Source organism: Oryctolagus cuniculus, chromosome 15, assembly GCF_964237555.1.
Source record: "Oryctolagus cuniculus chromosome 15, mOryCun1.1, whole genome shotgun sequence".
NCBI classification, from domain to species: Eukaryota; Metazoa; Chordata; class Mammalia; order Lagomorpha; family Leporidae; genus Oryctolagus; species Oryctolagus cuniculus.
Genome location: NC_091446.1, coordinates 64,779,015 through 64,805,343, shown reverse-complemented (window position 1 = coordinate 64,805,343; position 26,329 = coordinate 64,779,015). Strand labels below are relative to the sequence as shown.

General features: G+C 45.4%; 1 protein-coding gene and 1 pseudogene across 3 annotated transcripts in view; both read right to left on the bottom strand.

Moving 5' to 3' along the window:
- The window catches only part of SEC24C (SEC24 homolog C, COPII coat complex component), a 28,628-nt gene extending 5,876 nt beyond the window's left edge, over positions 1 to 22,752 (bottom strand). Inside the window, exons 1-13 of one of the 3 annotated variants that reach the window (XM_051823207.2) lie at positions 22,059 to 22,192; positions 19,791 to 19,990; positions 16,424 to 16,559; positions 9,729 to 9,901; positions 9,140 to 9,511; positions 8,708 to 8,844; positions 7,279 to 7,347; positions 3,529 to 3,640; positions 3,174 to 3,301; positions 1,060 to 1,198; positions 767 to 882; positions 470 to 594; positions 139 to 330 (exon numbers count right to left, since the gene is read on the bottom strand). In XM_051823207.2, the coding sequence (XP_051679167.1) occupies positions 139 to 330; positions 470 to 594; positions 767 to 882; positions 1,060 to 1,198; positions 3,174 to 3,301; positions 3,529 to 3,640; positions 7,279 to 7,347; positions 8,708 to 8,844; positions 9,140 to 9,511; positions 9,729 to 9,901; positions 16,424 to 16,559; positions 19,791 to 19,962 (1,871 nt within the window). In that variant the 5' untranslated portion in view covers positions 19,963 to 19,990; positions 22,059 to 22,192. Of the gene's footprint in view, positions 1 to 138; positions 331 to 469; positions 595 to 766; positions 883 to 1,059; positions 1,199 to 3,173; positions 3,302 to 3,528; positions 3,641 to 7,278; positions 7,348 to 8,707; positions 8,845 to 9,139; positions 9,512 to 9,728; positions 9,902 to 16,423; positions 16,560 to 19,790; positions 19,991 to 22,058 lie in introns of all 3 variants that reach the window. The other 2 variants (XM_051823209.2, XM_051823210.2) reach the window with 2 other exon arrangements.
- LOC138845378 (small ribosomal subunit protein uS9-like) lies at positions 14,046 to 14,669 on the bottom strand (annotated as a pseudogene).
- Positions 22,753 to 26,329: the final 3,577 nt, after the last annotated feature.

Genomic DNA, 26,329 nt, shown 5'->3' with positions numbered 1-26,329 from the left:
GAGTTATTGGCCTCAAGACTCTAAAACTCCACAGCCACAGCCACAGCCCCTGTCCATCTACTGATTCCTATGATACATTCTCTGGCCTTTGGGCTGGACCCTTTCCACTTTCTTTTACTTCCACAATCTGATTCCTACCTGGTGATGACTGCCCGAGATTCATTGACATTGACCAGGAATCCATCCAGCAGTGGCACAAACACGTCAGCCACATCAGATACAACCATCATCTGAGGCTGGGCCAATGAGCTCTTCACGTTGTAGAAGTGGAGCACCTTATTGTAGGTGACAAAACCAACGCGAACTGCTGACTCTTCTGCCCCGCCTTCCCTATAGAAGGTGATACTGTTACCCAGATTTGCCGCTTTTTCCATCACCCACAACATCATGATATCAGGACCCATTTGCCCAGTCAACCTAGACACCCCAACATTAACAGAAGGAAGCACCTGGGCTCCGGAACGCTCACCTAGGTAGAAAGTCTAACAGTGACTTTAGCTCCTCACAGAGGAGCCTAACAAGGCCAGTCCGGATGGCATTGTAGGAGACGTCAATCATGAAGATGAAGGCAGGAGGGCTGGGGAACTTATTGTTCTGCAGAGGAAGGAAATGTTGCGAGGAGAGGGGTTTTGTTAAGCAGGCCAATTAACTAGAGAGAAGTCAGCATCAAAGGGGACTTAGAAGGAGTGAGGGAAATGACAACAGCAGTTCTTAGCTGTCTCATTATCCTCCTCCCACTGCTCCACCCCCTGCTACCCTCTCTCACCTTGCAGTAATCTACAGTGGCCAGGAATTCATAAGAGCCCAGGGATAGCTCAGGACGATCATAAGCATCCACACGTTTGCCGGTATGATCCAGATGCTGAAAATACTGGGGGGGAACTGTGGGGAGTAAGGCAGTGTGTTACTCAAGGGTCTACTCTTAATCTTAGTAATTCTGGCCCTAGTTGAGCCTCATATCCCCAGCTCTTGAAAAACAGACCCTAATTTATCTAAACAGAGAACAATGAACATGCAGTCAAGACCTTCCCCAAATCCCACCTCTATGAACATACATACCATCATTGACACAGCTGCAAAAGCAGCACTGGAAGCGCCTCCCTCCCTCGACGAACTGCATGAAGGGGCACATGTACGCTTTGCAGCGATTGCAACGCAAAGGGCCTGATTCTCCGTGATCCACAACATAAGGTGAAGCCTGAGGAGTAAAGGGGAGGGGGCTGAGACATGGAGGGAAGCTACAGTGGGTTCAGACATGTGGTAGCAGACGAGGAGAACAACCTGGAGGGAGAAGGAGCATGGCTCAGATACTCCACCTGGGGAGGAAATACAGTGGAAGGCAATGAGGTCTAAGGATGAGGGTGCCGATCACAGGAAAATGTCCCCAGGTGTCTAAATTCAATGGTTTCTTTTTCCTACTCTCCACTCCCAGAACTATACTTCTTCTTGAAGTAGAAATGTGAAACCAAGCTAGGGGTTGCCAAGGGAAAATGAGGAGAAAGCCAAAGATTATCTAAGACTCTGGGTCCGTCTTCATTCCCCTTTGCTCTTGCATTAGGAATCTTGACTCCTGCTTCCTTCTTTAACCAAGTTATTTATGACACTGCTCTACTCTCAGGATTTTATGACACTTATTTATGCCCTAAGCAGATGTCAAACAGATAAAGAGACCAGTGGCCAACCATTCCCACTGGGACCCAGAAAGAAAAAAAGAAAAACCAAAGGGGAGCATTTGGCACAGCAGTTACGATGTTTTTTAAGACACCTGCATCCCATATCAGAGTGCTTGGTTCGAGTCCTGGCTGTTCCACTTCCAATTTGGGTCTCTGCTAAATGCACATCCTGGGAAGCAGTGTATGATATCTCAAGCACATGGGTCCCTGGGAAATCCAGACTGAATCCTGGGCTCCTGGCTTCAACCTGGCCCAACTTCGCTGTTGCAGGCATTTGGGGAGTGAACCAGCAAACGGAAGATCTCTCTCTACCTTTCAAATAAAATAAATGAAAATTAAAAAAAAAAAAAAAAAAAACAATGCCTGGGTTTGAGTCCCAACTCTGCTTCTGATTCTAGCTTCCTGCTAAGGCACACTAAGGGGGACAGCAGATGATGGCTCAAGTACTTGGGTCTCTGACACCCAAGTGGAAGACCCAAAATGAGTTCCATGCTCCTGGCTTTGGCCAGCCTGAGCCCCAACTGTTCAAGGCATTGGGAAGTAAATCAGCATATGGAAGATTTTTCTGTCTATCACTGTTTTCAAATAAAATGATAATAAATAAAGAAACAAAAACACAGGGGCAGGATTTGTGGCACAGTAGATTAAACTACCACTTGGGACCCCTGTATCCCATATAAGAGTGCCAGTTCAAGTCCTGGCTACTCCACTTCTTATCCTGCTCCCTGCTAATGTGCCTGGAAAGCAATGGATGATGGCTGGAGTACCTGAGTTCCTGCCACCCACAGTTTCAGGCTCCTGGCTTCAGCCTAGCCCAGCCCTAGCTGTTGCAGCTTTATGGGGCATGAACTAGTGGATGGAAGAGCACTCTTTCAAACACACATTCTTCCTTCAAATAAATAAATATTAATACACATACACACACACCATATGAACTAAACTTTGAGGTTCCAGTTCCAGAGGACTCTATCTTAAGCTGGAGAAAAGATGCATGAACATCAGGACATCCTACCAAGGCCTGGCTGAGCAGCTGCCCAGCTCTTCTCATGCTGATTTCAGGTGCTGGAATGACAGATCAGGGCCCAAGGATTTTAAACTACCTGTTCTCTTATATGCTATCCTAACATCCCTAACCTACCTGGGCTGACAGGACTGCCTATAAGGAAAGCACAGAATGATGTTCTTCTCATTTGGAGATGACCATGACAGTAGAGGTCCTCATATTCAGCTGTCTTCTCCCCTAAAAACTGGCCCTGCTCTTTTCATGCTGTTTGCTTTTCCTCTGCACCTTGTTCCTATGCAGCAATTTCTTGGGCTTTTGCTCTCATCTGCTACCATCTCCTCCAGGCACGGGTCCTGGGACAGAAACTGCTGCAAATACTCTTGCCTTCAGTCCGACCAAGATATCCCACTTGAACAGCCAGAATCACACCTAGCAGGGATCCCTGTTCCCCCTCCCTTCCTCCCTCTCATTTTACCCTAGCCCCCTCCCTGACTCACCTCCTCTGGGGGCAGCCTTGCCAGCGGCTTTATGACAGCTGCCAGGGGCACCTGAGCCTGCTTAGCCATGTCAGATGTGCAAGGGATATTATAGGATGTACATCGGATGTACCGGGGACTTGCATTCCCTGGGGAGGAGGCAGAACACCTGAGTCAGATCACAGAATCTTTCCAGACACCAGCTCTCCATGGTAATCCACCCCATCACCTCCACAAATGCTGGAGCTGGTAGGTTTTGCTCCCAGAAAGATAGGGGGTTGGGCTGGTCTCTGGTTAAAGACTGACAAAAACCCAATCTACAAGCTGATTATGTTGGAGAAAACGCCCTCACAGGAGGAGTTCATGCCCTTCTCACCTTGGTCTTTCACCAGGAAGTTGGTGGTGACTAGGGGTGGCACCTGGCCCCGGACTCCTGTAACAAATGGCTCTGAACCCCGGTTGTTCCTGTCATCTTCAATGACCTGAATCTTCAGGGAAGAAGTGAAATGAGTGAGGTGACAAAAGGAAGAGGAATCACTAGGCTCCAGAGGGTCATGAGAAAGACATGCTAGGGCACAGCACAGAAACTAACAGTTTGCCAGGGAACACCTCATGCAGCAGGTCTGCTCTCCTTCTGGAGACCACACAAACTGCTGCAATGCCGATCTTCCACCAGAGCAGCAGCAAGGGCTTGGGCAGGCACCATTGCCAACAGGCTTCTTGGGGAGCTGCCCCGACCCCAAATTAATGGCAGGCAACCTGTAGTTTCTCCTATTCCAGGAAAGCTGCAGCTCTGATCGAAAACCATTAGATATGATTAATTCCATTCCCCTCCTCTGCCATGCCTTCCCCCTCCTCTCCCCAAATACATTCTGAGCCAGAGCAAGAAAACAGACAGCAGTAATCATGTAAAAATGAATCTACCTGGAATGACTCTACACTTGATGAACAGGGGACAGGGTAAGGAGATAATTAGACAGCCAGAAATGGTCGGGTAAGGTGAGGAAGCAGATGCTACCTTCCTTCAGGTAAGCATCAGTGTGAATACACGGGAAGAGAGGATGAATACCCAATCAAAAGAATTGCAGAGATGGTAATCAAACCCCTGGTAGGCTGGCCAACTTTCATTCAGTTACTTTAAGAGGACTTATGATAAAACTAGAAAAAGTAAAGGGCAAATAAGACTCTATCCCACAGCAATAAAGTTGAAACTTAGAAATATATCAAAGTCGGACTGACACTGTGGTATAGCAGGTAAAGCCGCCGCCTGTAGTGCTGGCATCCCATATGGGCGCCGGTTCAAGTCCCAGCTGCTCCACTTCTGATCCAGCTCCCTGCTGATGGCCTGGGAAAGCAGTGGAAGATGGCCCAAGTCCTTGGGCCCCTGCATCCATCTGGAAGACCTAGAAGAAGCACCTGGCTCCTGGCTTCAGATCGGCCCAGTTCCAGCCCTTGCAGCCATTTGGAGAGTGACCCAGCGGGTGGAAGATCTCTGTCTCTCCCTCTCACTCTGTAACTGCCTTTCAAATAAAATAAATAAATCTTAAAAAATTAAGAAATATATCAAAGTCAAAAAGACTTGCCAGACACTGGCACTGTGGCACAATGAAGTAAGCCACTGCTTGGAAAGCCCAAATCCCATAACAGAGAGCTGGCTTCTCTGCTTCTGATATAGCTCCCTGCTAACAATATGCCTGGGAAAGCAGCAGATGATGGCCCACTTGGGCCTCTGCCACCCATGTGGGAGACCCAAATGGAGTTCCAGGTTCCTAGCTTCAGCTTGGGCCAGCCCTAGCAGCCCCAGCCACTGCATCCATTTGGAGTGAACAAGCAGATTAATGATCTGTCTCTACTCCTCTCCTCTCTCACTTTCTCTCCCTCTCCCTCTTTGTCATTCTTTCAAATAAACAATAAATAAACCTTACAAAAAGGAAAAAGACTCTTTGAGGGCAGGCATTTGACGCAATGGTTAAGATGCCACTAAGGACACACACATCTCATACTGGAGTGCCTAGGTTAAGCCTCAGCTCCACTCCCAATCTGAGTTTCTCGCCCTGGGGGGCAGCAGAAGATGGCTCAAATACTTGGATCCTTGCCACCCATGTGGGAAACTTGCAATTAATCACAGACTTCTGGCTTCAACTTGACCCAGCCCTGGCTGTTGTGGAAATCTGAGGAATGACCAACAAATGGAATATCTGTATCTCTTTCAAATAAATTTTTAAAATATATAAAAAAAAGTAAAAGGCTCTCCAGATGAGAAAATGAGCCACATTTTCCCAAACCAGCAGTCCCTTTTCCTTTAAGAAATGTCAGAAGATGGGGCCAGCACTGTGGCATAGTGGGCTAAACCTCCACCTATGGTGTCAGCATCATGTCCTGGCTGTTCTTCTTCAGATCCAGCTTTCTACTATGGCCTGGGAAAGCAGTGGAAGATGGCCCAAGTGCTTGGGCCCCTGTACCCACATAGGAGACCTGGAGGAAGCTCCTGGCTCCTGGTTTCAGTTCAGTCCAGCTCTGGCAGTTGCAGCCATTTGGAGAGTGAACCAGTAGATGCAAGATCTTTCTCTCTGTCTCTCCTTCTCTCTGTCTGTAATTCTGCCTCTTAAATAAATAAATAAAATTTTTAAAAAGAGAAAAAAGAAAGAAATGTCATAAGATAGCATAGTGGGGCTGGTGCTATGGCTCACTTGGCTAATCCTTCGCCTGCAGTGTCGGCACCCCAGGTTCTAGTCCAGGTTGGGGCGCCGGATTCTGTCCCGGTTGCTCCTCTTCCAGTCCAGCTCTCTGCTGTGGCCCAGGAGTGCAGTGGAGGATGGTCCAAGTCCTTTGGTCCTGCACCCACATGGGAGACCAGGAGGAAGCACCTGGCTCCTGGCTTCAGATCGGCACAGCGCGCCGGCCACAGCGCACTGGCCATAGCGGCCATTTGGGGAGTGAACCAATGGAAAAAGGAAGACCTTTCTCTCTGTCTCTCTCTTTCACTGTCTAACTCTGCCTATCAAAAAAAAAAAAAAAAAAGATAGCATAGTGGTGTAACAGGTTAAGCCAACTGCTTATAACATCAGCATCGTATACTAGAATGCTGGTTAGAATGCCACATACTCCACTTCCAATCTAGCTTCCTGCTAATATACAGCTAATGATCCAAGTATTTGACTTCCTACCACACATGTGGGAGACTATGATGGGACTCCTGGCTCCTGGCTTTGGCCTGGCCCAGACCTGACTTTTGCAGCCATTTGGGGAGTGAACAAGTAGATAAGTGGATGGAAGATACCTCTTTCTCCATTTCTCTGTGTCTCTTTCCCTTTCAAATAGATAAATCTTAAAAAAAAAAAAAAAAAAAAAAAAGGCCAGTTGGAGGAGGGGTAACATTCAGCATAGCAGCTTAAGTCACCACTGAGACACGTGCATCCTATGTTGGAGTCTCAGCTATACTTCTGACCCAGCTTCCTGCTAATGTGCATCCCTGGGAGGCAGCAGATGATGGCTCAAGTATTTGGGTCCCTACCACCACATGGAAGACCCAAATGGAGTTCCAGGCTCCTGGCTTCAGCCTGGTTTATCATTGGCTGTTGCAGGCATTTGGGGAGTGAACCATTGGAGAGAAGATCTCTCTCTTCCTGTCCCTCTGTCTCTCAGCCTTTCAAATAAAAATAAAAATGAAAATCAAAAATAAATGCCAGTTTGGGATATGATGAACCCGTACAATAGCAGCTATCTACCCAGATGTTTCTGTATAACTGGCTGTAGACAAATCAAACTCAAAGTTGAAGGACCTACCATTCAACTTTGTCCTATTCCATCACATGTCACATCCAGGCTCCTGGAGGAGCCAGCAGGACTAAAACCAAACATTAACATGCCACCTGACCCCAACCCTTACAGCCTGACCTTCCACCACCCCATACTCAAGGCACTGCCAACCACTTGCTACCTCTTCACTACATGGTGACTTGAGGCATGCATATCCTTCTAGCTGTAAAAGCAAGAATCTAGAAGGGCTAAGGGAAGAAGATGGAGAGGGATGGACATGGTGGATGAGGTGAAGATGAGGTCACAGGCATGCATGGTGGCACTAACACAGGGATGACAGGTACACACACCCACCCTCTGCACTTACTGGACTAGGAATGGCATCAGGGTCTATTCTGTGCCTGGTTTTCTGCTGAGGAGGCAGCTCATTGAGTTGCTTTTAGTGTTTTAATAAATAAAGGCAGCAGGGGAAAATGGGGAAGGAGACAAAAGAACAAGAGGCAGATGTTACATCTCTCAACCCTGATGAATTAGACATGAATAACTGGAGCCCAGCTTATGCTGAAATCAGGTCCCCTCTAGATCTGACATTCCAAGTCTTTCTAGCACAACATAAAATCCTTATTGGCTCAGACTATGATACAGCAAGATGAGGAAAAGGCGCAAACAGGAGGCAAGCAAGGGTTATACAGAGAGAGGCTGAATGGGAAAGAGAAACATTTCCTCTAAAGGCCAATCTCCCAGCTAAGGACCGCTCTTTTGCAGAGAGCAGCTGCTTCTTACATCCAACCAGACTCTCCTCACCGAAGGAGAGAAAAGGAAGGTGGGTAGCTTATTCCTCTCAGGTCCTCCTTAGCCATCAGGCTCGCTCACCATGGTGGCTCCCCAAAGGAAGAGGGAAGAAACAGAATGGAATATGACAATGGCTAAGCATGGTGAGGTAACTGACATAGCAAACGTTATAGACAGAATTATAAAGTAGCCCCTACTCAGCAGTATAGTTCCAGCCTCTGTGCCAAGTCTCATAAAGAGGGCCAGAGGCATCTGATGGCTCTGAAGGTGAGACACCCACTTCCCAGGAGAAGTGGCTTTCTCAGCAAACTTTACACACACACATACTGTCCCCCCAAACTGTACATCATTTTTCCACAACCACAAAGCAGGAGCCTACTAGACAAAGCACAAGGGCTTACTCCTAAAACTTGATCCAAGCAGGAACAGAGAGAAACCACTGAGGTTTTCCTTCTCTTAACACCTACACCAGAGAATCCCACCTGCTCTATAGATTAGCAGGAATGCCATCCCCCCAGATTTAAAAGCACAAACCCAGCTACTACTTCACAGGAAGCCAAAGGTAACTATGCTATGTATGTCCCAGAGTGACAGAACATAGTCCTTAATCTAGAGCTCTACAGACACTGCTAATCACTCCTTCCCTCCCTGCCCAGCTAAAACCAGGGCTTCAGGGCAAGCACTGTGGCATAACGGGTTAAGCCTTTGCCTGCAGTGCCAGCATCCTAAACGGGAGCCAGTTTGAGTCATGGTTGTGCCACTTCCAATCCAGCTCACTGCTAATACGCCTGGGACAGCAGCAGAAGTTGGTCTGCCCCCCCCCCCCCAAGACTTCTGGAACTTCCAGTTCTAGTGTAGAGAGTCAAAAATGACATCTAGATTCTAGGTCTATAAACAGATGAATGAAAAGGGAAAATTATCAAAAAATACTAGGCAAACATCTCATCTAGGTTGACCTGTTTCTCTGGCACTCCTTCCCCAGGACCACCTAAACATCTACTTACAGGGCTTGGGATGGCATCAGGGTCCAGGCGCTTAGGAGGCAGTGGCTGAGGAGGCCCAGGCTGACTGCCAAAGGCAGGTGCTCCAGGGTAGGGACTTCCATAATTGGGCTGGGGGCCCCGGGCTGGTCCAAAGGAACCTGAGAGACAAGGACACAGGCTGATAAGAGCAAATCCCTGCCCTATCTCTTCAGGCCTCAGGGAAATGAGGAAACTCCTATAAATGTAGAGTCATTGATTATATTAATGTCTGGCAAAACCATCCAAAAACCACTCCATCCAAACTATGAGAAAAAAGGATGTCTTGTAAGCTCCACATCCTACTAATACCTGGAACCTGTCCATCTAGTTCACCACTTAGCAAGCTATACTGAAAATAAACAGAAACAAACACACCTGAATAGCTGAAGCCTTTGGCTTCTAAAGAGAACTCACCATTTTGCTGAAGCTGATAGCCAGGCTGCTGAGGGGAGTGCATAGGTGGCGGTGGCCCGGGGGCCCCGGTCATCTGAGTACCAGGGGGCAAAGCTTGAGGAGGAGGTGAGGACACATGGTTGGGCTGGCTCACTGGAGGCCCCCCAAAACCCTGTCCAGGCAGAAGTGGACCAGTCATTGAAGGCATCCGAGGGCCCCCTGAAGATGGGGGTGTGAAGCTGGAGGCCAGTGGTAGAGCAGAGCGCTGGGGAGGCTGGACCCCAGGATGACCTTGGGTCTGGCTAAGGGGAGGTGCCTGGCCCTGAGGATAGGAGCCATACAGACCAGAGTTAGGGAAACTTCCTGAGGCTGAGGCCAGTGATGTTGGTGGTCCTGCAAAGAAGGGGAGGTAAGAGTCAGAACCCAGATAACTCATCTCCTCATTCATAAATGCTCCTTGCTCAGTAAACTACTTCCCTTATTACATAAGACTGCTGTACCTTGTGGGGCTCAGAAGCACAGCAAATAAAAGGGATTCTAGTACACTCCTAAGGCTTAATGCTTCTGAAAACAAGGGGACAGTAACGTTTCTGTGATTGAAGCTACTCACCATAGCCCAGCCCTGAAGGGGGTGGGGCTGGGGCCGCAGCACCACTGATCTGCATTCCAGCCAACTGGGCAGTCACCTGTGCACTCGTTGGGGGAGGCCCATAGGGCTGAAGCACAGCTGGCTGGCTGACCACAGGGGCCAGCGGGGACCCAAATGGCTGAGACCCAGGGAGCCTGTGAAGACAAGGAAAGCAGAGGTGACTAGTGGGGCTCAGGTACCCTTCAAAGTGGCAGGTATGCCACATCCTCCAAGAAGCTACACTGTTTCAAAGCATCTTACTCACATCCTGAGCTCTTTTATGGCTTCATATCCTTGTATATTTGTGAGTACATTATATTTCTTATCACGTACACCATGATTATTCATGAAAATCTTGTTTTCCACTAGGTTCACTCCAGAAACATATGCTGAGGGCCCTCAGGTCAAATACCACTTTACTCTGATAGTTAAATTATTTACTCTGTTAGTTAATTATCACCTCTTCTGCCTCAATCCTTTGTTGACAAATGGCCTGTTTTGTAATCTAAGGTCCTGAAGGAGTTGAAAGGAAAGGCACACATAAGCATGCACATTAACATGTACTTAATAAATGTGGTATCAAAAAATGCAGTTTGATAGTTCAATTTTTACTAATTTATTTTTTAGTATTTACTTGAGAAGCAGAGAGACAGAGACAGACACAAAGAGCCCCCAACCAATGGTTTACTCTCTAAATGCCCACAATAGCTGGGAATGGCTGGAATGAGCCAAAGCTGGAAGCTGGGAAGCCAGGAGCTGGGAATACAGTCCAGGTGTCCCCTTGTGTGTGGCAGAAACCCAATCCCTTAAGCCATTACCGTTGTCTCACAGGGTCTGCACTGGCAGGAAGCTAGAATCAGGAGCCAGAGCCAGAGCCAGGAAACAAAACCAGGACTCTGAGGCCAGCACTGTGGTGTAATGGGTTAAGCTTTCGCCTGCCATGCCAGCATCCCAAATGGGCACCGGTTTGAGTCCTGGCTGCTACACTTCCAATCCAGCTCCCTGTTAATATGCCTGGGACAGCAGCAGAAGTTGGTCAAAGGCACTGGGCTCCTGTACCCATGTGGGAGACCCAGAAAAAGCTCCTGGCTCCTGGCTCCTGGCTTCAGATAGGTCCAGCTCTGGCCATTGCAGCCATCTGGGGAGCAAACCAGCAGATGGAAGATCTCTCTATCTCCATCTCTCTCTGTAACTCTGCCTTTCAAAAACAATAAAATCTTAGAAACAAAACAAAACCAGGACCCCATATGAGATGCAGGTGCCTTAACCAGATTTTTTTTAAAGATTTATTTATTTTATTTGAAAGGCAGAGTGACAGAGAGAGAATCTTCCATTCACTGGTTTACCCCGAAAATGCCTTTAATAGCCCTGGCTGGGCCAGGTCAAAGTCAGAAGCCACAAACTCCATCTGAGTCTCCCAAGAGGGTGGCAGGAATCTAAGCACTTAGGCCATTATCTACTGCCTCCCAGGCACATTAGCAAGAAGTTGGATGGGAAGTGTCTTGATCCAAGGCACTGTGATATGGATGCAGGCATTCCAAGAGGCAGTTTAACCTGCTATGCCACAACACCTGCCCCATGACCAAGTATCTTAACCACTAGGTTACTCACTCACCTCCATTTAACTTTCACACTAAATTATTTATTTACTTTATCCTGGGAAAGATGTTAGAAAAATATATAAGATCACAGGATCAGGTAAGCCAAATTTGGCATTTTTTACTAATCAAAAAAGATGTTAAGTGTGCCAGAAAAGGACTAGAGGTACAATTGCATAAACAGGATCACCTTCCAACTGGGTTTATGTAGTCACAACTTGTTATCTGGATGGCCATGTAGGAAACTCCCAAGGTATCAGAAGGCATGTTCAAATATAAACAAAATATTACTACATACTAACTTGCGGCAACTGTGTTGGTTTCTTATGGTAATATTATCACAGGAATCTACAATATAGAGCATTATACATAGCAAGATCCTTCTGAGATTTCAGGAATCAAATTTTTCATAGAAATAGTCTGTTACACTGAAATTCTGATTTATACTTCTTACCTTATTTTCTCTCTACTAAATAACTGGTTCTTTGTAATTAGCCAGCTTCTAGGAGTTCTGCATTTTAATATTTTTCATTCACTCACTCAACTGGTACTGTCCTCAGTTAATATTTCTGGAATGAACCTTACCTCCCTAAGCTCTTCGTTGTGCTTTGCATGTTTTTGTATGTCACAGCATGAAGCCTACTGTTACACATGCTCACTAAATCTTTGTCAGAACAACAACATTCCATGGTTATATATATAGAGAGAGCATTATACATAGCAAGATCCTTCTGAGATTTCAGGAATCAAATTTTTCATAGAAATAGTCTGTTACACTGAAATTCTGATTTATACTTCTTACCTTATTTTCTCTCTACTAAATAACTGGTTCTTTGTAATTAGCCAGCTTCTAGGAGTTCTGCATTTTAATATTTTTCATTCACTCACTCAACTGGTACTGTCCTCAGTTAATATTTCTGGAATGAACCTTACCTCCCTAAGCTCTTCGTTGTGCTTTGCATGTTTTTGTATGTCACAGCATGAAGCCTACTGTTACACATGCTCACTAAATCTTTGTCAGAACAACAACATTCCATGGTTATATATATATAGAGAGCATTATACATAGCAAGATCCTTCTGAGATTTCAGGAATCAAATTTTTCATAGAAATAGTCTGTTACACTGAAATTCTGATTTATACTTCTTACCTTATTTTCTCTCTACTAAATAACTGGTTCTTTGTAATTAGCCAGCTTCTAGGAGTTCTGCATTTTAATATTTTTCATTCACTCACTCAACTGGTACTGTCCTCAGTTAATATTTCTGGAATGAACCTTACCTCCCTAAGCTCTTCGTTGTGCTTTGCATGTTTTTGTATGTCACAGCATGAAGCCTAATGTTACACATGCTCACTAAATCTTTGTCAGAACAACAACATTCCATGGTACTGCCCTATTAATACAGATAATACTATCAACTATTCAATGTCATCCTGACATATGCCATAATGACAATAAACCAGCACCTTACGTGTATATAGCTTTATGACTTATAAAACTTCTCTAAGTTTTTTAACTTAATACTCATAGCAAAATAGTGAGGAAGACACAGTAGAGAGGAAACTGAGAACACTAAGAATGTACTTACAGACCAAACCAGAACTAGAGCCCAGACTCAATTCCTAACTTAATTGTGAAATATAAATAGGAAAAAGTATATAATACATACAAAGTTGAATACCATCATTCACATACCAAAAACCAAGTCGAAAAATAGAAGACACTGGAGTCAAAGGCTCTGCATGTTTCTCCCTCATCACAACCCTCTCCCTTCTTCCAGAGATAACTACTTTCCTAACAGCCTAATAATCATTTCCTTGTGTTTAACACAGTACAGTTCAAGTTTGTCAGTTTTTTTTAATCTTTTGTAAACTTAAGCTTATTGTAGACTTTGATTTTGTGTCTTTTGTTTAACCGTACATTTATGAAATTGATCTGTAAGGTTGCCTTCATCTTAAAATTTTTTATAAGATTAATTTATTTATTGAAAGGCAGAGTCATAGAGAGGCAGAGGCAGAGGCAGAAAGAGGCAGAGAGAGGCAGAGAGAGGCAGAGAGAGAGAGAGAGAGAGAGAGAGAGGAGAGAGTCTGTCTTCCATCTGCTGGTATACTCCCCAGATGGCTACAATGGCCAGAGCTGCGCCATTTCAAAGCCAGGAGCCAGAAGATCCTCTGGGGTCTCCCACAGGGATGCAGGGGCCCAAACACTTGGGCCATCTTCTACTGCTTTTCTAGGCCATAGCAGAGAGCTGGATCAGAAGTGTAGCAGCCAGGACTTGAACCAGCGCCCATATGGGATGCTGGCACTGCAGGCAGTGGCTTTACCCGCTATGCCACAGCACTGGCCCCAGTTGTAATTTTTTTTAAAAAGATTTACTTGTTCATTTGAAAGTCAGAATTACAGAAAGAAAAGGAGAGAGAGATAGCGATCTTCCATCTGCTGGTTCATTCCCCAAACAGTTGCAATGGCCAGGGCTGGGACAGGCCAAAGCCAGGAGCCAGGAGCTTCATCCAGGTCCCTCATGTGGGTGCCGGCCCTTAGGCCACCCTCCACGGCTCTCCAGGCTCATCAGCAGAGAGCTGATCAAAAGTGGAGCAGCCAGGACTCAAACCAGCATCCATATGAGATGCCAGTGCTACACAGTGGTTGAACGCACTGCACCACAGCACCGGCCCCAGTTTTAATTTTTTTAAACCTTAAAACCCCACAATCATTGTTTATTATAGAGTGAACACTGGTCTTCACGATGAGCTTGCCCATAGGATCTCTGGTATGGAGCACAGTCCCGGGAACTTCTCGGATTCAGAACAACAGGAGTCAGCTACCAGCAGAGTAGGATCAAACGGATGAGGCCAGCTTTGATTTCCTTCTTGGGAGCCTCATCCACATATCTCTGGTAATAGGCCACCGGAACTTTGGAAGTACACTGACGAACAGCACAAATCTGGCCATGGGACTGCTACCCTTCACATAGACTTGGATATTCACACCAACAAATCCCTCTTTTCCCAGAAATAAAACAGGCTGTAGTAGCTTGTGCTGTAGCGTGCATAGCTTAATCATCTCCAGGACTGTCAGTTCACCTTGATGGGGTCATTGCTTCATGTGCAGTGCACCATGGGTGTAGCCAACTTTTGCATCCAAAAACCTTCAAGGACTGCAGCATGCCCTTCCACATCATGGTTACCAGTGTACACAGGAGCTTCTCAACCAATCATGCCACCACAACAAAGTTGTATGGTAGCTTTTTTTTTTAAAGATTTATTTGGGGGCCGGCGCCGGGGCACAGTAGGTTAATCCTCCACATGCAGCGCCAACATCCCATATGGGCACCGGTTCTAGTCCCGGCTGCTCCTCTTCCAATCCAGCTCTCTGCTGTGGCCTGGGAAAGCAGTATAAGATGGCCCAAGTCCTTGGGCCTCTGCACCCACATGGGAGACCAGGAAGAAGCAGCTGGCTCCTGGCTTCGGATGGGCGCAGCTCCAGCCGTTGCAGCCACCTGGGGAGTGAACCAATGGATGGAAGACCTTTCTCTCTGTCTCTCCCTCTCACTGTCTGTAACTCTCTCTCTCTCAAATAAATAATAAAGAAAATCTTAAAAAAAAAAAAAAAGATTTATTATATTTATTTGAAAGAAAGTTAGAGAGAGAGTTCTTCCACCTGTTGGTTCACTCCCCAGATGGTCACAACAGCCGGAGCTGCGCCAATCCAAAAAACCAGGAGCCCCTTTTGGGTCTCCCATGTGGGTGCAGGGGCCTAAGGACTTGGGCCATCTTCTACTGCTATCCCAGGCCACAGCAGAGAGCTGGCACCCATATGGGATGCTGGCACTTCAGACCAGGGCTTTAACCCACTGTGTCACAGCACCGGCCCCGGTAGCTTTTAACTATAGCTCACTCTGTTTCATCACTGAAAGTTATTCCACTAATATGCTACAGTTTGCTGAAACATTTTAATGCAGATGGACATTTGAGATTTTCTAACTTTTGGGTTATTACAATGTTACTATATATAATCATATTTTTAATTTTGAGTATTATACAGATTAGTTTTTGTAAGACATATATCTATGAGTGAAATTACTAGATCACAAAATATGCATACTTCAATTTTTATAGATAATGTCAAATTACTTTCCCAAAGTGGTTGTACTAATTTGTATCCCACCACCAGTTAGAGCTCCTGTTAGTCCATATCCTCAGTAGTATTTAGTATTATCAGATTTGGCATTGTGGAACAGTGGGCTAAGTTCCCACCTGTAACAGTGGCATCTTGGCAACCTGATCAGGAGCCTGGAGCCTCCACTGGGTCCCCCACAGGGGTGCAGGAGCCCAAGCACCTGGGCCACACTCCATTGCTTTCCCAAGCCACAGCAGAGAGCCGGATCAGAAGTGGAGCAGCCGGCAGGCAGCAGCCTCACCTGTTACGCCACAGCGCCAGCCCCAGGACTATAACTGTTACTGAAAATGTTCAGTAAAGTAAAAAACTCAAGTTCACAGAAATAAAACAATATGCAAAAGAACCCAAGTAGTGGGGCAGGCACCTGTCACAGAGGTTAAGACACTGCTTGGCATGCCTACATCCCATACTGGAGTGCCTGGGTTGATGTTCCAGCTCTGTTCCCAACCCCAGCTTCCCACTAATGAGTACTTTGGAGGCAGCAGGTGATGGCTCAAGTACTTGGGTCCCTGCCACCCATGTGGGAGGCCTGCACTGAATTCCTGGATATTATGGGCATTTGGGGAGTGAACCACTAGATGAAAGGTTTTCTTTCTCTCTCCCTCTCTCCCCCACCCCTTCTCTTCCTCTCTCTTTCTGCTTTTCAAACAAAGTTAAAAAAATTTTAAAAATAAAACAGAAAGAAAAGAATCCAGGTACCAGATACGTTAATAATCCATAGGGCTGGATATCAGCAGCACCTCTAACCTGGAAAAAAGGTAAATTACAAAGAGCAAACAGAGGAGAAAAAGTGGTCTAAATGAGAGGCAAAGAGAGGGGGGAGAAAAATAACAGTCCCCCATACATTCCTAACTCTTCCACTTTCATTACAACAATTTTGGGTTGATCCAAATACATACCTTTGCATCTGAACAGTGGAACTTGGCCCATTCTGTACATCTCCTTGGCCCAGCTGGGCGTATGCAGCCTGGCCACAAGCAGCCTGTGCTGTTGAGGCTGGAGGTGGCCCTGAGGAAGGTGGGGCTCTTGACACACCTGAGGGTAAAGGACAGAAACTAAGTGATTAGGAAATAACTCCCTTCCACCCTCAGCCAGGAATGCAAAGCAAGGATCAATAAAAACAAAACTTCAGTGACCCAATAACACAGCTTTGCAGCAAAAAAGGCACAATCCACATGCAACTCTAGCTACAGCAGGTATTCTCAACACAGATACCCAACAGAGCGCCCACACTCACCCAGACAGAAATACTAAGAGTGAGGTAGTAGCCAGAGCCATGAGAACAAAGGATCATCATACTTCCTGTAATCATCACACTTTCTCAATCAACTCAGCCTAACACTGTCATACAAGTCAAATAATCAACTCTTTTAAGGAGAAGATTTTCTCTGGAACTCAAAGACTTGTAGCATAATGAAAAAGGTGGCACATGAGGTTGAGACTGTGGCTTAGCAGGTAAAGCTACCGCCTGCAGTGCCAGCATCCCATAAGGGCACTGGTTCGAGTCCTGGCTGCTCCACTTCCACTCCAGCTCTCTGCTATGGCCTGGGAAAGCAGCAGCAGATGGCCCAAGTTCCTGGGTCCTGCACTTGGCTGGGAGACCCGGAAGAAGCTCCTGGCTCCTGGCTTTAGATCACCTTAGCTCCAGCTGTTGAATCCATTTGGGGAGTGTACCAGTGGATGGAAGACTTCTCTCTCTCTCCTGCCTTTCTGTAACTCTGCTTTTCAAATAAATAAATAAATATTTAAAAAATATATAGAAAGGTGGCACAGAAGATAACCAAGTAATACACTGAACTAGGATATAAGGAAAGGCACCTATTGAAACTACTTGGTCAGGGCCGGTGGTGTGGCGCAGCAGGTTACAGCCCTGGCCTGAAGCACGGGCATCCCATATGGGCGCTGGTTCTAGTTCCGGCTGCTCCTCTTCCAATCCAGCTCTCTGCTATGGCCTGGGGAAGCAGTAGAAGATGGCCCAAGTCCCTGGGCCCATGCACCCACGTGGGAGACCCAGAAGAAGCTCCTGGCTCCTGGTTTCGAATCGGCGCAGCTCCGGCCGTTGCAGCCATCTAGAGAGTGAACCATCGGATGGAAGACCTCTCTCTCTGTCTCTACCTCTCTCTGTAACTCTCTCAAATAAATAAAATAAATATTAAAAAAAAAAAAAAAAGAAAGAAAGAAAGAAACTATCTTGTTTCTACTTATCCTAACCACATCCATTCCACTGTGTAGAAGCTTCCAATCGCCTGTGGTTCCAGGAAATGTTCCCATGAGTTAGAGACCTTATTTCTGTTCAAGTGTTCAGTGAGAACAATTGGTCTGCTCTCCCACTAATGCTACCACCCAAGTCCTCCAAAAGCTTTACTCCATCCTTTCCATTTATCAGAACTGCCATTAAAACTGCTTCTACTATCCTTAGCCATCTTTCCCACATGAAATGCAGGAAGAGACTGGTTATTTGGCACATCACTTGTGAAACACTACTGATCCCATTATTCAATTTTTTTTTTCCTTTTGCTCTGCCCTCAGTAACAGTGCCTGTAGGAACATGACTAAGCTGAACTTACCTACTAATCATGACAGAAGTACATATGCTCTCCTCTCAATAACAAAGCTTTCTCATAAGGGAACATTAAGCGTGATAAGTCAGTACTTGACAGAGCAGAGGTGGACTCTGTCCAGCCAAAGTCCCAACCCCAAGTAAGGCTCTTCTAAAGTCCCGAGACCTACTTTCACCACTCCACAATTTTTTTTTTTTCACAGTTATAATCAAAATGGTAACACTTCATTTTCCAAATCTTATCTATGCCTCCTTGGTGTGTTCATTTTTTCATATCCCTTTATTGAATTTACTCTTGAAAAGCACAAAGAGTTACGTATATCCAAAGTCCTCTGCTAGACTAATCAAAGATCTATTGTTACCTACATTCCAACAAGTCCCTCTGGTGAATCTGTAGGGTACCAGCTGCTCTTCTTGAAAAAAAGAAATGTAAAAGCCAAGTGCTGAACCTAAAGCAGTGCCAGATTAGTATTTTCTTATTGCTTTGACATTACAGCATACCTAAGAAGCAGAGGAAACTCAATGAAAGGAAAAGGAATGGTATCAGAAGAAATATGACAGGCACCGGAAATCAGGCACACAAACACCAAACTTTTCATCCATGAATTAGATCTCTTTGTCCCAGAGTCACTTACAGATAAAACCAGGGGCAGGTATTTGACTCAGTGGTTAAGAGACTGCTTGGGATGCCGGCATTCCATATTGGAATATCTGAGTTCAAAAGTCCCAGCTTCATTCTCAATTCCAGCATCCTACTAATGCACACCCTGGAGGGCAGCAAGTGATGGCTCAAGTAGTTAGGTACCTGCCACCCACATGGAAAACCCAGATTGAATTCCTAGTTTCCAGCTCTGGCTAGGCCTACCCTGGCTGTTGCAGGCATTTTGGAAGTGAACCAGAGAATGAGAGATCTCTTTCTGTTTGTCTTTCTCGCTATGTCACTCTCTCCTGTCTCTCAAACAAATAAAATTAATAAATAAAAATTTCAAAAATACATGGGCAAGCATTTGACACAGTGGTAAAGACAATGCATTCTATAATGGAATGCCTGGGTTCAAGACTGTCTCCACTTCCAATCCAGCTTCCTGATAATCCACATTCAATCCACATCCTGAAAGGTAGCAGGTGATAGCTCAAGTACTTGGGTCCCTTCCACCCACATCAAAGACACAGACTAAGTTCTGAGTTCCTGGCTTGGCCTGGCCTAGCCCTGGCTATTGCAGACATTTAGAGGAGTCAACCAGTGAAGGGAAAATCTCTCTCTGCCTTTCAAATAAACAAAAGTTTTTTTAATTAATTAATTAATTAAATATATATGGAGATAAAACCATCATACATAGTCTCAACATACTCATATAGGAGAAACAAATAATTTTAGTAAAACTTTAGATCAAAAGGAAATATACAATCCTGGCCACAGGCTCTGGAGGAGCTATGATCACCCTTCCATTTAGCTCTGAACAGAGCAGACAGGTATGGCTGCATATGATGACACCCACAGGAAGTGAGATGCCACTGAACCTGGAAGATGTGATTCCATTAAATGTCACCCTATCTAAAAACAGGGAAAACTGTCCACAGGGCTCTCAGATTCATGTTCTTCAGCTAATTGCACAAACTCTCCAGGTAGCTTAGCTATAAAAATACAACCCTACCTAAAAACTGCATATTTCTCTCCTTCACTCAAAGGAAACTTGGACACATACCTTGGGGAGGTGTTTGCTGATAGCCTGGTACTGGTCCGTTATAGGCTCCATAGGGAATATGGGGGGCTGTGGGTCCTGGTTGCCCACCATAGCTGGACTGATGATAACCGGGGTAGACAGGCTGGGGCTGCCCAAACGGCGGCACAGGTGGAGCTGACTGGTTGACATTCATTATGAGAGCATCCCCAACTTGGTCTCACCTACAAGATGAGAAAGAAGAGAGAAGTTAGTCAAAGTTTCTCTTTCCTAAAGAGAAAGCAAGAAAATAGAAATAAAAAGGAATTGAGCTTATCAAGCAGTGATCAGCTTAATCATTCTTATACTACCAAATGATCTCAATAATTTTCTGCCCCAGCCATTAGGCAGATTACCTCCCTAAAGCAAAGATTCTGTTACTCTGAACCCCATGCTTTGGAACTGCCAAGAGGGTATACATTTCAACTCTAGGCAGGCCCACTGGAACGGAGCAACAGTCTTCATTCCCTAGTGGTATGGTTTATAATACCTGGTCACACAAGGAGTCCTGTGGCTGACAAACTATCAGGATATCACAGGTAAATGAAACAGTGTTCCCACTTTCCATTCACTCAACAAACATCTGGTAAGCTCTAGTATGCTAGTGGTTTTCAATTACTTAGGCCAAAAGTTTAAAATATACCAGCTAAAATCCCTCCACCTGAAAAGATCAATTTTAGAATAACTGATTTAGAGAAATGACATTCTTTGATTAACTACAATAATCCAACTGATACTCCTGTCCTAGTCTTTTCATAAAGAGCATATGGATTGGCTGGCGCCACAGCTCACTTGGCTAATCTGCTGCCTGCGGCACCAGCACCCCCGGTTCTAGTCCCGGTCGGGGAGCCAGATGCTATCCCGGTAGCTCCTCTTCCAGTCCAGCTCTCTGCTGTGGCCCGGCAGTGCAGTGGAGGATGGCCCAAGTCCTTGGGCCCTGCACCCCATGGGAGACCAGGAGGAAGCACCTGGCTCCTGGCTTCGGATTGGCGCAGTGCACCGGCCCCAGTGTGCCAGCCATAGCAGCTATTTGGGGGTGAACCAATGGAGGGAAGACCTTTCTCTCTGTCTCTCTCTCTAACTCTGCCTGTCCAAAAAAAAAAAAAAAAAAAAGGAAAGAAAGAAAGAAAAAGAGTATTTGGATCTTAGAACTGAGGCATTAAAATCAATAAATTTAAAGGATACTTGAAAATTCTAACAAGGCAATAACTTAGGACTGAGTGAGGGCAGGCATAAATACTTCACATAATCCAAAGAAATATCCCAAGGATCAGCAACACAGTTAAATTTCACGGAAAAATTTACTCTTCTCAGCCCTCAAGAAGAGCATCGTGAGTTTTCCAAATCCTACTGCACTTCAGCTCTCCTGTTTCTGATCTAGGACACCAAAGTTATTACAAACCTGTCCATCAACAGAAAGATAAATCAGAGGGCCTAAATTATTCTTTCCTAAAGGAGGACTATGTGATCACAGGTATTCTAAAGCAGCCCTTATCGTTCTAATTATCTTCTAGACAACAGGGATCTAGGAGGCAGGAGAGCTCACAGATGCTGCAATGGAACCAGGGGCCTCTCACCTTTGCTGGGAAGGACCGTCTTTACTACAGAAAATCTGGGCTGCTCCTAGACTAAAACTTTTTCAACTCGAATCCACCTCAGGAACTGTTCTTCCAAATGCTAAAGCTTGCACAAGTCACTGACACTAGGCTTGAGTCATGCCCCTCTCCCTTTATCTTGTTAAGCAGGGAGGCACCGGGAATGTAAAGAGCCGCTTTTCCAAGAAATAATCCCCTCAAACACACTCAAGAGCTAGGAGTCTGACTCAAATCTCGACTCGACTCTGGGTGGACAGTCCAGGGTGACAACCAAAGGGGGCGGGGCAAGCTTCCTAGAACTCTGAAAGTAGTAGAGTCGTGGAGGCTGGGAGCGCCGAGGATTAAGACTGAAAAGCCAAGTCAGCCAGCTTCTCGGGTCACGACGAGAGAGGGCTGGTCCATTAAGCACAAAAACAGAGAATTCTACGCCCTTCAGCAGGCTCAAGGCAGGAAGCCGGAGCCGGAATGTGGGCCGGTAGGTAAGGGAGGGTGTAGGACTGATCCTGCATCGCGGATACGTGAGGCGAGGGTCTCCTCCCGGGCCCCGCCCCCAGGCTCCTCCCTTCCTTCTAAAACCGGACCCTGATCTGGTCAGTAGTACCCCTGGCTTGCCTCTACTTTCCTACCCACCACCCAACCTCCAGATGCCACTCCTCACCCGGCTCCAGATCCAGGTTCGACTTCGTTCCTAACGTCAAGGATCCCAAGCTCCACTTCCGGTTCCGAGGGAGCTGTCGCACCTTCCCGGAAGTTCCGCCCCCACGCTCCAGGGCTGGGCCACTCCTTCTGCCACGTCTGCACTAGGCTCGTAATTGGAAACCCGGATGTCGCGCACGCGCTACTTTTGCCTCCCAGTATGGCTGACACTGGGAGGTTTCGCTGAGCTTTGTGCATTTTTGGGTTTTTGTTTTTTTGTTTTTTTGTTTTTTTTCAGGCGCCCTAGTCGCTTTATGGCCTAGCTAACTGAAATGCGATTGAGAAAACTGAGTCAGACTGTCTTTAGTAACGCATCCTCAGGCTGTGACGTATTGATGACCTTTGATCTAGAGTCTTGTAGCCACTTCCTGCTATAATCCTTGACCCTATTGATTTCCGTCCTCTAGGCTGATATCACCCTTGACTTCAGCTGGTTGTAAAATTTGAGGAATGTGTTTGGGTGGGAAAGAGCGCTGACTCTACTATCAGGCTGTGTGCATGAATTGGAGTTTTAGCTCTGCGGTTAAAACTTGGGCAACTATGTCCTGGTTTCTTTCATCTGTAAAATCGAGATAATACCCATCTAAGAGCTTGTTGAGAAGATGTGATTAGATAGATTCCATAGATTGCCTGGCATCATAGTAAGGTGCTCAGTGATGCTCCGTTGTTATTAGTTAACCATTTTACAGGATATAGAGCTCAACCAGACCCAAAGATTTTTCTGCTCTGTTGGAAGAATCACAGTTCCTGTAGTAGATATCCCACAGCTTAATGAATTAGATTAACTGGAGCTAATGTTTGTAGGATTTTTTTTTCATATACATGACTTCACTTTAATCCTTTCAATACTGTTTATTCATTTAATAATTTTTGAGCAATACTGTGTCCCAAACCATATTCTAGGTTCTGGGAATACAGTAACAAACAAATGTTCTTGCTCTCATATTAGTGACAGTAGACAGTTATTCTGAGGCACAAGGTGGTTCATTTTTTGAAAAAAAATTTTTTTTGCACTTTAGTCTGTTGGAAGCTGTATTAGGTATTGAGCATGCTTTACTACGCAGGCAGATTTTCCTGTCTGTAGTTTGTAGCCAGTTAATGGATCCTCAGATTAGCACTTGATAGAAGTACAAAATTCACCTGAACATACTGAGTCAAATTCTGGAGCTGGAGTCCTCCATGTGATCTTGTTGTCCGTCGAACATTGAAAACCACTGGTCTTGAATAATTTGTCAAATTCAACTAACATTTATAGAGCATGTGCTGAAGACTAGACCCTCTGCTGAGCATGTCTTGCTTAAGGCTGCAGTCCCTAGTATGAAATAGAGCCTAGATCATAGTATATTGAGGATAGAGGTTGGCATGTTGCATTGTATTGGTTCCTGTATCTCTGCTCATAGGTTCTGAACCTTGGCTGCATATCAGAATCATCTATGAGGTTTTTGAAAGATTTTTTTTAATTTTAAAAAGTAAAAAAATGTTAAAAGTAAAAAAAGTTTTTAAGAAAGTATTTATTTATTTGAGAGGTAGATTTATAGACAGAGAGAAAGGTCTTCCATCCACTGGTTCACTCCACAGATGGCCACAATGGTGAGCTGAGACTATCTGAAGCCAGAAGCTAGGAGTTTCTTCCCTGTCTCCAATGTGGATGCACTTGAGCCATCTTCTACTGCTTTCCCAGCCCATAGCAGAGAGCTGCTTCAGAAGAGGAGCAGCCAGGACACAAACCAGCACCAGCCAGGACACAAACCAGTACAAATAAAGGATTCTAGCCCTGCAGGTGGAGGCTTAGCCCACCACCCCACAGTGCTGGCCCATCTGTGATGCTTCAAAAAATATTAATGGCAGGTACCAGATCAATAAAGTCAAAATCCTGATGGCTGAGGCATGTATTTGTGAGCATGTGCATAAAATTTTGTTATATAATCATTTGGTCCTATGTGTTGTCTTATTTTAGGGAATCAGTAGCTTTAATGTTTTCCAACTAATTCTAGTAAGTACTGAGAGTTAACTAAAGTCACTGGTATAACACAATGGTTGACATTAGTAAAATGCAATACATATTAAGTAGTGATTGGATATTAAAATCCTCTTTTATAGGGACTAGCACTGGCACATAGTAGGTTAAGCTTCTGCCTGTGCTGCTGGCATCCCACTTGTTCACCTCCCAAATGGCCACAAAGGCAGGAGCCAGGAGCTTCCTCCAGGTCTCCCATGTGGGTGCAGGGGTCCCAACTCTTGGACCATCTTCTGTTGTTTGCTAGGCACATTAGCAGGGAGCTGGATCGGAAAGTAGAGCAGCCAGGACTCGAACTGGCCCCCATATGGGCTGCTGGCACTACTGGTGGCAGCTCAACCCATTATGCCACAGCGCCAGCCCCAATCCTAACATTATTTATGACTATATCATGTATCAAAGCAAACAGCATTTAGCACACTAGGAGAGCAACTATTCCACAAAACTCTGCAGCCTTTGATAATCTGTTACAGGACATCGTGTTTTATAATGGAAAAAGATCTCTTAATGTAGGACATATTCATGTAATGAAAACCTGGATAAAAGATTTTTAAGGTGACACACCTATTCTGGGTGTCTATTTTTTCCATGATCACCTATGTATTGTAATAGAGAATATAGTGCAGCAAATAGTTATTGAGCACAAATTACAGCAGTCATTGCTCTGTGGTATATTGATTGGCAGTCTTGACCTTCAATTTTCTGGGGGCATTTCTGAGGGAAGATGCATTTAAACAACTACGTTATTGACTGAGAAAGACAATAGTAAAAATATTAACAAAATACATACATTGCCCATAGGAAAGAAGGATTAATTCTATAAGTGAAGAGTTGGGAGATGGTTAGGAAAAACTTTATGAAAGGGGTAACAATTCAACTGGGGCAGGGATGATCAGAATTCCTCTAGACAAGGTGCTGGCTTTGTGGTGCAGCAGGTTAAGCCACCATTGCTACACCAAAAGACACCAATATCAGGGTGCTGTTCAAGTTCCAGCTCTTCTGATTCCAATCCAGCTCCCTGCTAAAGGGCCTCGGAAAGCAGCAGAAGATGGACTAAGGGCTTGTCCTTGCCACTCTTGTGGGAGGCCCAGATGGTCAGGCTTTGGCCTGACCCAGTCCTGGCTATTGTAGCCATTTTGGGAATGGACCAGCAAATAGAAGTTCTCTCTCTCTCTCTCTCTCTCTCTCTCTCTCTCTGTGTCACTCTGCCTTTAAAACAAACAAATAGATCTTTAATTAAAAAAAGAGGGGCCAGTACTGTGGCATAACAGGTTAAGCAGCTGCCTGCAGTGCTTGCATACTGTATCAGAGCTAGTTCAAGTCCTGGCTGCTCCAATTCTGATCCAGCTCCCTGCTAATGCACCTGGGAAAGCAGCAGAAGATGGCCCAAGTATTTGGACCCCTTTGCCCACATGAGAGATCAGGAAGTTCTTGACTCCTGGCTTTGGCCTGGCCCAGCTCTGGCTGTTATGGCCATTTGGGGAGTGAACCAGCAGATTCAAGATCTATCTTTCCTTCTCTCTTTCTCTCTTTCTTTCTCTCTCTCTCTCTCTCTCTCTCTCTAACTCTGCCTTTCAAATAAATAAAATAAATCTTAAGCAAACAAAAAAAACCCACAAACATTAAAAAAAAGGGGGGCCAACATTGTAGCACAATGGGTTAGGCCATGGCCTGCAGCACCAAAATTCCATATGGGTGCTGGTTCAAGTCCTGGCTGCTCACTTCTGATCCAGCTCCCTGCTAATGCACCTGAGAAAGCAACAGAAGATGACCTTCCTTGGGCTCCTGCACCCACATAGGAGACCTGGATAGAATTCCATGCTCTTGGCTTTAGCCTGTCCAGTCCCGGCCACTGTGCCCCTTAGGGATTTAACCAGTGGATGGAAGATCTCTGTCTCTGTAACTGTCCCTTTCAAATAAATAAAATATATATTTTTTATCTTTTTTTAAAATATTTATTTATTTGAAAGTTGGAGTTATACAGAGAGAGGAAGGGACACAGAGAGGGAGAAAGAAATCTTCCATCCACTGGTTCACTCCCCAAATTGTTGCAACAGCTGGGGTTGAGCCGATCCAAAGCCAGGAGCCAGGAGCTTCTTCCTGGTCTCCCATGTGAGTACAGGGGCCTAAAGACTTGGGCCATCTTTTGCTGTCTTCCCAGGCACATTAGCAGAGAGCTTTATCAGAAGTGGAGCAAGGGCCAGCACTGTGGTGTA